The sequence below is a fragment of the Salvia hispanica genome, chromosome 1 (assembly GCF_029641045.1).
Source record: "Salvia hispanica isolate PSC_SH4W2 chromosome 1, Shi_PSC_v1, whole genome shotgun sequence".
Taxonomy (NCBI): Eukaryota; Viridiplantae; Streptophyta; class Magnoliopsida; order Lamiales; family Lamiaceae; genus Salvia; species Salvia hispanica.
Genome location: NC_142692.1, coordinates 67,189,761 through 67,203,816, shown reverse-complemented (window position 1 = coordinate 67,203,816; position 14,056 = coordinate 67,189,761). Strand labels below are relative to the sequence as shown.

At 37.5% G+C, this 14,056-nt stretch overlaps 3 protein-coding genes across 4 annotated transcripts; 2 read left to right on the top strand and 1 right to left on the bottom strand.

Moving 5' to 3' along the window:
- LOC148934444 (uncharacterized) lies at window positions 1-1,140 on the top strand. Its single transcript, XM_089063518.1, has 2 exons — window positions 1-276; window positions 472-1,140. Exons 1-2 carry the CDS (start codon window positions 16-18, stop codon window positions 1,078-1,080), a joined length of 870 nt encoding a protein of 289 aa, XP_088919644.1. The 5' UTR covers window positions 1-15; the 3' UTR covers window positions 1,081-1,140.
- Window positions 1,141-5,856: 4,716 nt separating this feature from the next.
- On the bottom strand, window positions 5,857-8,349 carry LOC125218892 (uncharacterized). Its single transcript, XM_089056698.1, has 5 exons — window positions 7,890-8,349; window positions 6,969-7,499; window positions 6,646-6,869; window positions 6,335-6,534; window positions 5,857-6,246 (listed from the first exon to the last, which is right to left on the bottom strand). Exons 1-3 carry the CDS (start codon window positions 7,914-7,916, stop codon window positions 6,852-6,854), a joined length of 576 nt encoding a protein of 191 aa, XP_088912824.1. The 5' UTR covers window positions 7,917-8,349; the 3' UTR covers window positions 5,857-6,246; window positions 6,335-6,534; window positions 6,646-6,851.
- A 1,878-nt stretch (window positions 8,350-10,227) lies between these two features.
- LOC125218889 (elongation factor 2-like) lies at window positions 10,228-13,934 on the top strand. Of its 2 annotated transcripts, XM_048120681.2 has the most exons (4): window positions 10,228-10,329; window positions 10,972-11,014; window positions 11,099-11,186; window positions 11,306-13,934. In XM_048120681.2, the coding sequence occupies exons 2-4, from the start codon at window positions 11,012-11,014 to the stop codon at window positions 13,744-13,746; spliced, it is 2,532 nt and encodes an 843-aa protein (XP_047976638.1). In that variant the 5' UTR covers window positions 10,228-10,329; window positions 10,972-11,011; the 3' UTR covers window positions 13,747-13,934. The 2 variants fall into 2 exon arrangements, with proteins under 2 accessions (XP_047976638.1, XP_047976639.1); XM_048120682.2 differs by lacking the exon at window positions 10,228-10,329 and having other exon boundaries at window positions 10,953-11,014.
- The last annotated feature ends 122 nt before the right edge of the window (window positions 13,935-14,056 follow it).

The following is a 14,056-nucleotide window of genomic DNA, read 5'->3' as shown; positions in this document are numbered from 1 at the left end:
ATCCTCATAGCAATAATGAAGAAGCTGACCACTGCAGGATGGAAGTCCGATAACGGATTTAGGGCCGGTTATCTTGTCCGTTGTAGGGAGGTTATCAAGCGTGAATTTTCCAAAACCGATATATGCGTTCAACCCCACATCTACTCGAAGGTCTCAACTTGGAAGAAGAATTATTCTTCGCTCTTGAACATCATTAACCGAAGTGGTGTTGGATTCAATTCCGATGGTGACTACAAAATCGAATGCGACGATGAGCAGTGGTCACAGATTGGGCAGGTTTGAACTAAAATTTATAAACAATCTGGTAGAGAGTGACCTTGTCTGTTTCATATGAAGGTTGTTTCAAATTATAGTGTCTCCTGTTCTTATGAGTATATATGTTTGCATCATACCCTGTGATTATTTGTCCTATTTTAGGTATCATATTTGAAGCTGGTACACTTATTTTGTTATGTGAATTACTTTGGACAGAAAGATAGTAACGCACGGTATATGCACAACAAGTCTTGGTCAATAATCGAAGATTGGAAGGAGATATTCGGTAAGGATCGGGCTGATGGAGCAAAAATTATAGATGTTGGGGATGCGGCTGCCAAGCCCTATGGCAACAAAGCTGAACAGGGTGAGGACGGTGTTAGTTCGCAGCACATGACACTTGACGAGCTATTCCCAGACGAAGTCTTCCCTGAAAGTTTTCTCCCTGAGATGGTTGACGAGAACAGGTCTGTTACTCAGGGCGCTACCCCTACCCCAAAACCATTGAAGAAAATCCTCAAGAAAAGGAAGATGGACGACAAACTGGACGGAATCATTACACTGATGACCCGTATTCATGAGGACACAAATGAGCGCCTAAAAGAGATTTCAACTAGGATTGTGTATGATTTCGATCTTAGTACAAAGAGGGCTGAAATTTTCGACCAAATGCAAGGTATACCGGGTCTTACTTTGAAACAACAATTCTACATTTCGAAGAAGCTAGTGAAGGAGCCCGAGATTATGGATCTCTTTAGGGGATTGTCAGAGATTGCTTGTCCCGCGTTTGTGTTTGACCTCTTGGAAATTGATGGGAAACTTTGAGCAATCAATGCATTATATTAATGTATACCGGGTATTAGTTTTTGCTTAAGTTTTACCTATTCGCGTATCTATTCTGCGAAGGACTTTCACATATTAGGAAGAAATTACTATTCTTCATATTAAACTTGGCTTTTGAAAATCCCGGTTGAAGACATATGTAATCTTTTGTAGTAGTATTTGGATATCTTAAGTTTGTCAGAACCATATATGTATTTTGGGATGACTTATGCATTATGACTCTGTGTGTTGATTTCATTATGTCTTGTGTATTTGATACCATCCTATTGTTGATTTCATAAGCAGAGGCCCATAATTTGGCCAAAAAATATGTCATTTAACTTCATTACTTACTAATGATGAGTTCAATTATTGTTGATGCTCCATTTAGTCGGCTACGTTGCTGAAAAAAAATGTTTTACTCCAAGATTTACCAAAGCGTGCATGCTGGATTTGTTTCTTTAATGAAATCTCATACTTTGTTTGACCATTTCGGCTGCTCACTAAAGCATACATCCCATTGAAGATAACATCCCTCATTAAAGCATAAATCTTATTGAAGATAACACTCCATACAACATGGTTCAAACATACACATTGAAGACACTAACAAATAGACAACAATTGTCCCTACTTTGGAGGCCACTACCTTGCATGATACATCCAAAACATAGAACTGGCCAGCTTGCATCATACATCCAAAACATAGAACTGACCGACCATAAAACATAGAATGCGAAAAAAAGAAGGAAAGATAATAGAGGGACGATAGATATTCGTAGTAAATCAAACCGCTAAGGGGCTGTTTTGCGGGAAGTAGGGGACGGACTCCACGATGCACACGAAGACCCTTTGGGTGACGAATATAACTGCTTCATAAGCGGCATGAAGCAAGCAAGGGACTTGTTCGAAGAAATTTCATCGGGGCATTGATATACATTCTGAAAGTGTGAATTATATTAAATCACAATATTTTGGAGCTTAAGTGATTTAATCTTATTTGTCACTATCAATTTCATATACTCTATGTGCCGAAAATATCTTCAATATATTAGAGTATTGGAATACAGGGTCCCCTTATTCCCACAACACCTTCTTAGTGTAGAACTAGAGACTAAATATTAGCCATTGGATTTTAATTTAGTGGATGAGATTAGATCTCCTACATCTTAAATTCGTATTTCATACTATGAATTAAATTGTTCAGCCAAAGGGCATCTTAGTCATTTTGTAAATGAGTGTAACTGGGTAAAAATGAATCTTACGTAAATCAAGGGAGGTTGTATTAGGGTGAAACGAAAAGTTACCCTTTCACTCTTCCCGCTCAACGTTTCATCTTCCTCCCACTCTCTTCTCCCCTAACGTGGCGTGTCTTACTCCCATTATCTTCACCCATTCACCGATTAATTCCTTCACTCGGCATTCTCCACCACAGCTTATCTGTGTAATTTCAACATGGTGGAGACAAGAACTGGAAAACTGAACGGTATTTGTTTTCTCCACCATTTTTACCATTGTACGAAAACCTTACAACCTAACCTCAAAAATTTTGGTTTTAGATGAGAGGATGTTGCGCTCCAAAACTTCATCTGGTGTCGGTGAGTTGAAAGCATTTGTTAATTTTGTTTAGATTTTGTGTTTTCAAATTCTCATTTTGCTTCAAATAATTTCAGCGCATATGGTAATTTAGTTCATCCTTTATGTTTTCTGATTCTCGTTTTAATGGGTAAAGTTAAGGCCATATGGTAATTTAGTTCATCCTTTATGTTTTCTGAATTTGTGTTTTCAAATTCTTGTTTTGTTTTCTGATTTTGTGTTTTCCGATTCTCGTTTTACTTCAACCTAGTACAACTGCATTCAATTGGAAAAAGTAAACCGGGACGCCCTCCTAATAACAAACCCATGTCCACCGCAAATCAAATCCAACCAAACCGTTCTGGTGAGCCATCCACAATTCAGGAATTTTAATTTTGGTCCACACTTTTTTGTTTGATTTTAGTTCATTAAAGTGTTCGTTTTTTTCGTTCAAGCATCGGTCAATCGAATAAAGTATGGTATGATGTAACTGAAGTAATGAAGTTATTCGATGAAGTATTTTGAATATCAGCTGAAGTATTTATTGGATGAAAATGAGAATGATTTAGCTGAAGTTATGAAGTTATTCGGTGAAGTATTTTGAACATCAGCTGAAGTATTTATTGGATGAAAATGAGAATGATTTAGCTGAAGTTATTTAATTATAAAATGAAGTCGTTTCTACTTCTGATGAAGTATTTATTTCTGATTTGTGTCGTTTGGTGGTTTTGTGAATGATTTATGTGTGTGATGTATGAAGTGTTTTCATTTTAAGATGAATTGGTTCTAATCCCTTTTTATGTATAGGTCATAAAAATTGTGTGAATAAGATGAATACATGTGATTGTATGATGATATGAAATGATTATTTGATCTCTAAGATCAATCCATTCTATGCATTTGATTCATTATGTATGTTTTTTTATTTGAACTTGTTGTGCATAGAGAAAACAATAGCTGCATCTAGTAAGGAGATTGCTGCTGACAGTAAAAAAGGAAAATCTGTAAATGATCGACAAGAGAAGGTTAAGAAATTACTTCATTCTTGTATGCCGGTCAGCGTGCTAAAAGGTTTGAATCACGAGACATTTCTTGTTTGTTTTTTAAGTACAAAATGTGAAATTTGTGCATTCAATTGAATAATGTGTTTTTGTATGGTAGAAATGATGAAAACGGGTGGCTCGTTAGTATGTGGTGGAAATGATACAGCAAGGACGAACCCGCATAAGATAATTACACCACAAATAGAAGGTTAGGCAGGCAATCGATTGTTATACCAAATTTTAGATGCGTAGATTGCATGTAATGCTGAATTAATTATTTAATAAGCTGAAGTATCTCCTAAATGGCATATATGCATTTTGGGAATGGAGTGGTTTCATATTATTGTTTATTATCTGATACTTTCATGAGCTTCAAAAGTTGATCGAGAACGAGCTAATAAAGAAAGGAAGTCAAAACAGAACAACGACATAGTACAGAAAGGCAAGGGCAATAAAAACAATGATGGAAACAATGATCCTACTTCAGGACCCGATAATTCCAAAGGTGTGTTTTATTAAATTATAAGTGTAATACGTTCTGTATGATTATCCATACTGACAATAAATCCTTATTTTAGGATCGAAGCGAAACAGAACAATGGATGAAGAGTTTGTTGGGGAAGCTGATAAAGACTCAACAAAAGCTAGAGGAAAAGGGAAGAAACAGAGAAAGGAAGCTGCTAAGCAGTCATCTGGACAGCCCATCAAATCAACAAATTCTGATGATGAAGTTGAGAGTCTATGCTTAAAGAGAAGCCCCAGACAGTTCGTCAAAATGATGGAGGTGCTAAATGATGAGCAGATGGCTTCCGTAGAAGAAATGGGGTTCAGCCACCTAGTACACTACAAGGTGGCATCAATTCCACATAAACTCGCGTATGAAATAATTCATGCCTTTGATCAAGACAGTTGCGGCGTGAAGTATCAACGTGGCATACTCCATCTCTGAAGACGTGCATGCGACATTTGGGTTGCCTAAAGGGCCAAATAGGATCATGACTAATGGCCATCAAAAGAAAGGGAAGTTTGTTGATGAGCTTGCAGCTGCTGTGAATAGGACATTCAGGGATGTATGACACTGAGATTAAAAGAAAAAAAGTTCATTCACTTTTATGAACTTTTGTGAAATATATTTCACTACTACGAACAAAATTATACATCAATATATTTTATATGAAAAATGTTCACTGCGATTAACAGAACAAATATTCCAACTACCTAGCTCTAGTTCTTCATCCTCGGATGATTCGGAGTCAGAATCAAAAAGTGAGCCGCCAACCGGAGATTGTAACTCATCGAATATTGACCCATGATTGTAGTTAATATTTTCTGTAGAAGTAGTTCCACATATGTTTCCTGCTTCGGGAGAAAATTCAGTTGAGTGAGAAGGATTGCTCGAGTCGTCCATTGATATACTAGTAAAGTCCGTTCCAGGCGTAAAGCTGTTTGAAGAATCCACACAACGAAATAAGACGAAGAAGTAAAGAAATGATAGTTGAAGATTGCGAATGAATATAATTGGGATTAGTTTATATAGAGAGATTGAACTGTGCAAATTAGCAGATTCAATGGCAAATGAAGAGTTGATTAGAATTGTGTGAATATCATTATCATATTAACATGTGTGAATATATTAGAAGATTGAATTGCAAATGAAGAGTGCAGTAGAATCGTGTGAAAATCATTGCCATATTAACTTGTCTGAAATCAAGGAAAACAAAATAACTGTCAAAGTTACAATTGCAAAATAAGCCCCCACACGTTACTTGCATAATATTATATTATATGTAGACAATATTTAATAATATTTGAGATAATTAATTATGACCATAATATTATAAAAATGGGTGGACAAGATTTGTTCTCTAGTTCGGTCATTAAAATTGGTTCTACATTGAATACAATCCTTGGAATACATATATATATATATATGCTAGGGAAAATAAAATAAATAAAATGCTATTTTGATTAGCTCAGATACATACCTTGAATAAAAAAATAAATCTTTTCTATACCCTATTCATCTTTCTTCTCCATGCCGCCTCACAATTCCCTGTTTGTTCTTTCCATAATTTTTCTTTGTGCAAACACAGATTTCTCTCGGCCTCTTCAAAAATAGTAAATAAATCATTTCACCAATTAGAAATTGTAAACAAATCAATTCACAAATTTCAGTAATAGATTAAAATAACATATGAAAATGGCATCTTAAAACAGCCCTACAGGTTACAATCAAGAGCTGAAAATGTCAACAACTTAAAAAAAATTCAAGTCTCGGTCACCAAATGTTCACAAAAGAGTAGCTTAGTTGGAAATACCAAGAAAATGAAATGAAGTGCTAAGGTTACATCAAAGAGATCACAACATTCTAAATTATATATTCTGTCGCTCAGCCCATATTTCTCTAGCTAGATCATATCTTTTCTTATTCCACGCTGTTGTTGGCTCAACACAAGTGATATGTTCACCAAGCACCTCATCATTATCACTCTCGTTGCCATCTTCATTTTGACTGCTCAGCTCAGTCTCAATCGGATCGACCTCTATTTGGCTACGTATGAAATTGTGAAGTAAGAAACATGCAATAATAAGGCTGGTTTGGATCTCTATTGGGTAGAAACTTGCACAGCGGAGTATACCTCATCGCATCTTCAGCACGGCGCAAAAGAGCGCTCTATTACATTCCTTGTCTTTGCGTGCCTCAAGTTAAACAACTCCTCCGTCGTCTGCGGGGCTTGGCTACCAGGGCCCCACTCCTTCAAATGATAGCGAACTCCCTTGAACGGGGTCATAAATCCATCACTATTTGAGTACCCACTATCACAGAGATAATATTTACCTAATGAACAATAAAACAACAAGGTGTGCATAAATAATTGCATTGATATGAAGAATAATGTACCAAATAAGTAATACAAATAATTCTGTCAAAGTGACACACAATTGTTACCTTTAGGCAATTTAAGGCCAAGTGGTCGGCTAATCGCTTCGCATAAAATCCGTGAATCCCAGCAGATCCCTCTCATCCAAGTAGGATATAAATGAATCGGAATTGTGGGTCACAAACGGCAAGTGTGTTGGTTGTGATATGACCTTTCCTATTGCGGTAACACGGTGTGTCTGCAATAGGCACCCGAACATTGATATATGTCCCGTCTAGAGCTCCAAGGCACCCTTGAGTAAGATATTTACAAAAGAAAATAAACATTCATATTTATTCGGCCTAAAAAGAATTCAATTATAACAAAACATATATGGATCGAGTAAGCACACCTTAAACCACTTCCAACGTCGGTCCGTGCAGTCATCGCCTACAGCCGTGGGTTTCACCAAAAACAAATTATGAAGAGTAAGCACTCCACGAAACACAATGTGTACGTAGCGTGACACAGTTTGGGAAGATCGCATGAAATCATAACATACTACTCGAAGTTTCTTATGGTGAGATAGAACACATAAGAACATGGCTACTTGTTCCTCGACAGTAACAAATTTCTGGTCAATTAAGCCGGCACGGCCACGGAGAAGACGACACAAACGCCCAAAAGTATTTCTATCCATCCGTAAATTATCAATGCATGACCGGTCTGAGACACGCACTAGCCTATCTAAATACTTAACATGGTCAGGTATTCTATCAAGCAGTTCCCATTGGTCACCTCTAATTGAGCGTTTCCTCTTACAGATCCTAGGACCAAGCATTTTTAGCGTCAAAGCTATCAACAAAAGATTTATTTGCTGATTCCTTATAATTTGATCAATCAAAATCATCACAGTAGTCGTTTCGTGACACCTATGCACAACCTAAATGGAGGAGAATAGAATATGCGTGTGATTGAACATGAGCAAGGTAAAAAGCTGGCAAAATCAAACATCAAAAATTGTATATGAAGGAAGAATTTTATTCTATAAACACAAAAATAGAATTGCAATATCATCTTAAGATTCAATTATTTTCTATTATTAACATCATTATATCAATAATTGCATAATATTTTTCAATTCATACCTTTGTTTTGGGGAGAGTACGAACACACCAACAAATAGATTACAGGAAGAGCAAACATAAATCTCACCAATTACAAACTCAACACTCCATCTGGGTATAATAAATCTCAATTTACATTCAGTAGAGTCGTTTCAAATCGACAACCATGGCAAGATGTAAAAGTCGGCCCGTTGTGGTACACCTACCTTGCGACCTTCGTCTTCGTTACCCATGGAGAATCCAGAGTCAATTGGTATCCTCCGAACTGAACGCAATTGACGGCAGTGAAATTGATGTTCAGACCAAAATAAGCGTAACAAGCGGCCGATTAATCGATTAATCTCCGCGTAACAAGCGGCAGCTCAATCGATTAGTCATTGGAGGAAGAAATTGTGTGGCGCCGACGGATTTGGCTGAATTTGGCGAAGAGGGGAGGAGAATGTGATAAATGGAGAAGGGACTGAGGCGTATAATTTGTAACTATGGTGATCTGTGTACTTTCTGAAAAATCAGATAGTGCTCTATACCAAGAAAAAGTGTGGTTAGTCTATTCTCCAGTTGGGTAGATACGTATCTTAATTGCAAGCGGGTCAATATTTTTATACCGGGTTCATGAGGTAGGCTAACATGGCAACCAAAGTATGGAGATAGATTAGAAAAGGCCTCTTATCTATGCCTACCATGCCAACCAAACCACCCCTTAGTGGAGTTTTCAATGCAAACCCAATTCTTACATATTTGAAAGATTTAATGCTCCCCCAATTCTCCCCAATTCTTTTCTACAGTGCAGCCCTCTGCTATTTGGGAGGCCCCCAACAATTAATTAGTTTACTATGAACAATCATAATACCAAGAATTGACCTAAAAATTGGCTAATTGTTCCAGAGTGAATATGTCCTAACTAATAATATGAAAGAAAAGAACCAAAACACATAAGGAAGAGAAGGTTTTCGAGATGTATGTGATTGATTATTTGAAGAGTGTGTAATATATTTAATAATTTTTGTTATTCATACAACATGCATATTTTTTTGGCATTCATCTCAAAAAATAGCCTTCGTGAAAAAAACCAATTAAATACTAATGGATTATAGCACAGTTAGTACTGCTGAGCTGTAGTGACCTTAAAGTTACGGGTTCAAACCTTGCTATATGCTTGGAGAATTTCGGCCTTCAATCACAAATTCAGTCGAACAAAAGATTCGACCAAAAGCGGGTTCGATACAACCGTGATCAAACCAAAAAAATTATCAATTAAATCATGTATATTTTGTCATTAATTATTGCCAATCCTTTGAAATTTTATAAGTCCAAATTATTATGTTCTCAAAGGGTCAACATTCAAAATCTTTTCTTAAAATATACAATGAAAAAACTTGGGCATCAAGCATAAAATTAGTACGAGTGGCTATAAAACTCTACCTTCCAAATCATTTATTTAAATACACACTAAAGAACTTGGACACCAAGCATAAAATTACAGACAAGGCGAGCAACCTTCTAACTCATCACATCTCTATCTTCAACTTGACCCGTAAGTGTTTCATAGGCTCTTATTCGTTATTGCGTATTACCGATTTTCAATTTTCAATTTTCAATTTTTTTTTCCATAAAGTGATTTTTCATGGATTTTGATAATATCCCAATTGTTTGATCACTTTAGTTGGTTATGATATGGTTCAGTTAGATGTGTTTTATTTATTTACTTTGGTATAGAAAGCAAGCTAATGTGTGTTATTTATTTAGTTTGAGGGATGCATCTATTCTATTGGCTGAAAATGATATGTAGTTTGATTATGAAAATGATTCGTAGTTTGATTATTTATTGCTACGTAAGCTTAATCTCTTGTATTCATGGTGTAACGTATTATGCTACTAGTATTTGTAACTTGTATGGAGAAAACGTACTATATTGATTTATTTATAAGCGTATATGATATGCAGATAGGGATTCTCAACACACGAGTTAAACCACTACCATTTTTATTTTTCTAGTTTTTAGTGTTTAAATTCACCTAGATTTAATGTAAATAGCTATACAAAAGCATTTAACACGTATATTTGTTTAAAATTTTGTGAAAGAAGATGTGATTTTTTATTAATTAGCTATTAATTTATATTATTATTATTATGATAGATTATTAAACAATAAAAACAAGGAGTATTATTTACCTAAATATGCATAGATCCTGAAATTAAAAAAATTTACATACTGAATTTTTCAAAAGTTACAAAATGTACTCTTGTTACTTTCATTCTCTTCTTAAAAAAAACCAAAATTTTAAAATGAAGGATCAAATTAACATTAAACAAGCATATCCTCAATTCTTTTTCTTCCAAAGTTAATGTGAGACTAATTTTGTTGGTTTGATTCAATTCCTTTAAATATTTCACAAAAACCAGAAAATTTGTACTCCTAATTAAACCATATCTACAATTTTATAAATATTTCATTATTTATTTTAAGGAAGGGCTATTATAGCAATTATGAAAAGTATAGTTTCCTAAATTCGATATAATTGAGGGAGGTGAGTGAAATTTATAACTTATATTAGGGTTTGACGAAGGCCTTCGTCGCACACTTTAAATCTCTAGTGGTCTGCTCTCCTCTGCTGCCGCTAGAGCTCATTTCCCCTCTCATCTCAAGTAAGTTTCATCTCTCTCATCCTTTTTATTTCGGATTTTTACTGTATAGCATATCCTGTTACTATAATCTGGTTGAATTCGACCAAATCAATCATTACTTCGATTTTATTGGATCAGTTACTTTGATTTTGTGTGCAAGGTGAATTCGATGCTAAAATATCCGTTTGCTATGTTTTTCGATGATATGTATATTGATTATCTATTTGAAGATTGTTGCTTGCTTTTCATCTAGATTAGGGATTTGTTAGTTGTACTTGGACATCATGATGTTTGATTGCAATTTCTGTAATTGCATAAGTTGAAACTATTGGGTTAGTCATCGTTTTATTTGATTTAGGTTTCGTCGTTTTATTCATTGAATGCGTGAATGTCAGATTCGGCTATGTATTCTGAATCTGACTAGCTTTCTTTACACAAATTGATCGATTTTCTTCACATGTAATTGGTGCATTTCACATAACAATTTCATGATATAAGTAATTTATAAACCTTGATTAATTAACCTGATACTTTCTTGTCTGCTCATAGAGGAATATTAAATTTATGATCATTGGAGATAGTTAGTATTCTAACATGCCTGTATGAGAAGATATAGTACATATCTGTTTTTAATAGATTCTCAGCTGTTGTTATTAATTGCAGGTAATTTAGCTGACTCGTGAGATTATTGGAATCCATCAAAATGGTATGTGGATTGAATCAGTTTGGTTTTAACCTATTTATGTTGAGCGATCCGATCTGACATTTTATGCATGATTGATGTTTGCAGGTGAAGTTCACAGCTGATGAGCTCCGTGCCATTATGGACCTCAAGCATAACATTCGTAACATGTCTGTTATTGCCCATGTTGATCATGGTAAGCAAGCCTTAGTATTGATACAATTTTTTTGTACAAGCATCTGTATTTTGAATGAATTGCCTGGTATGATCCTCTAGTAAGAAAGAAGTAATATTAACTTGTGGATGGTGTTGCAGGAAAGTCCACCCTAACAGATTCTCTTGTTGCTGCTGCTGGAATTATTGCCCAAGAGGTTGCTGGGGATGTCAGGATGACAGACACTAGAGCTGATGAAGCTGAACGTGGTATCACTATCAAGTCTACTGGTATCTCATTGTACTATCAAATGAGTGATGAGTCCTTGAAGAGTTATAAGGGAGAGCGCCACAAGAACGATTACCTCATCAATCTTATTGATTCGCCCGGGCACGTTGATTTCTCTTCTGAAGTGACTGCCGCACTCCGTATCACTGATGGTGCTCTTGTGGTGGTGGACTGTGTTGAAGGCGTGTGCGTACAGACCGAGACTGTCCTTCGACAGGCACTTGGTGAAAGAATTAGGCCCGTCTTGACTGTTAACAAGATGGACAGATGTTTCCTTGAACTCCAAGTGGACGGAGAGGAAGCATATCAGACATTCCAGAGGGTTATTGAAAATGCCAATGTCATCATGGCCACATATGAGGATCCGTTGCTTGGTGATGTTCAGGTTTACCCAGAGAAGGGGACTGTTGCCTTTTCTGCTGGTCTGCACGGTTGGGCTTTTACTTTGACAAACTTTGCTAAGATGTACGCAGCCAAGTTTGGTGTTGATGAGTCCAAGATGATGGAAAGGCTTTGGGGAGAGAATTTCTTTGACCCAGCCACTAAGAAGTGGACCACCAAGCCTACTGGATCCGCCACCTGCAAACGTGGTTTTGTTCAGTTCTGCTATGAACCTATAAAGATGATCATCAACACCTGCATGAATGACCAGAAAGACAAGCTGTGGCCAATGTTGCAGAAGCTTGGCATCACGATGAAGTCTGACGAGAAGGATTTGATGGGGAAAGCTTTGATGAAGCGTGTTATGCAAACATGGCTTCCTGCCAGCTCTGCTCTGTTGGAGATGATGATATTCCATCTTCCCTCACCCGCCACAGCTCAAAAGTATCGTGTCGAGAACCTGTACGAGGGACCTCTTGATGATCAGTATGCAACTGCCATCAGGAACTGTGATCCTGATGGTCCTCTCATGCTATACGTATCTAAGATGATTCCAGCCTCTGACAAAGGCAGGTTCTTTGCTTTTGGCCGTGTGTTTGCTGGGAAAGTCTCAACTGGTTTGAAGGTCAGAATCATGGGCCCGAACTATGTTCCTGGTGAGAAAAAGGACTTGTACACCAAGAGTGTTCAGAGAACTGTTATCTGGATGGGTAAGAAGCAGGAAACAGTGGAAGATGTGCCTTGTGGTAACACAGTGGCTTTGGTTGGTCTTGATCAGTTCATCACCAAGAATGCTACCCTGACAAACGAGAAAGAAGTAGATGCTCATCCAATCAAAGCGATGAAGTTCTCTGTCTCACCTGTGGTTCGTGTTGCTGTGCAGTGCAAGGTTGCATCTGACCTACCAAAGCTTGTTGAAGGTCTGAAGCGTTTGGCCAAATCTGACCCTATGGTTGTCTGTACCATGGAGGAATCCGGTGAGCATATTGTTGCTGGGGCTGGAGAGCTGCATCTTGAGATCTGTTTGAAGGACTTGCAGGATGATTTTATGGGCGGTGCTGAGATTATAAAATCTGATCCTGTTGTTTCATTCCGTGAGACGGTCCTGGAGAGGTCGTGCCGTACAGTTATGAGCAAATCACCTAACAAGCACAACAGGCTGTACATGGAAGCAAGACCAATGGAAGAGGGTTTGGCTGAGGCCATCGATGATGGGCGCATTGGGCCAAGGGATGATCCCAAGATTCGGTCAAAGATCTTGGCAGAGGAATTTGGGTGGGACAAGGAGCTTGCTAAGAAAATTTGGTGCTTTGGTCCTGAAACGACTGGTCCCAACATGGTCGTGGATATGTGTAAGGGAGTGCAGTACCTGAATGAAATCAAGGACTCTGTTGTTGCTGGTTTCCAATGGGCGTCTAAGGAAGGTGCACTGGCTGAAGAAAACATGCGAGGCATTTGCTACGAGGTTTGTGATGTAGTTCTTCACGCTGATGCTATTCACAGAGGTGGTGGGCAGGTTATTCCCACTGCGAGGAGGGTCATCTATGCCTCCCAGCTTACAGCCAAGCCTCGTCTTTTGGAGCCCGTGTACCTTGTCGAGATCCAGGCACCTGAGCAAGCTCTTGGTGGAATCTACAGTGTGCTGAATCAGAAGCGTGGTCATGTGTTCGAGGAAATGCAGAGGCCAGGCACTCCTCTCTACAACATCAAGGCGTACCTTCCAGTTATCGAATCCTTTGGTTTCTCAAGTACCCTTAGAGCTGCAACCTCTGGGCAGGCGTTCCCGCAGTGCGTGTTTGATCACTGGGAGATGATGGCTTCGGATCCTCTTGAACCAGGTACCCAGGCTTCAACCCTCGTCACTGATATTCGCAAGAGGAAGGGTTTGAAGGAGAACATGACTCCTCTGTCCGAGTTTGAGGACAGGCTGTGAGTTGCTGTGCTGTTAAATTTTGTGTTTGTCCGAACTTTGTCAGTTATGTGCCCTTTGTGGCTTCGTTACCTAATTTTGTTGCTAGTGGTTTTGTACCCTTTTTTAATGTACTATGATGAACGAGTTGCGTCAGGATTTTGTTATTGAGTGTTTTCTGTTTATGTGATACTCCTACTTTCAAATTTTCACTCTCATCTGGTTCATTTGCTCTAATTCTTCAATTTCACTTTGTTATATAAGTATTTTGCCTTTTTTTTTTTCCTGTCTTGTATGTGTCGATTACCAATAGGGATTTAAACATGTTTTGCCT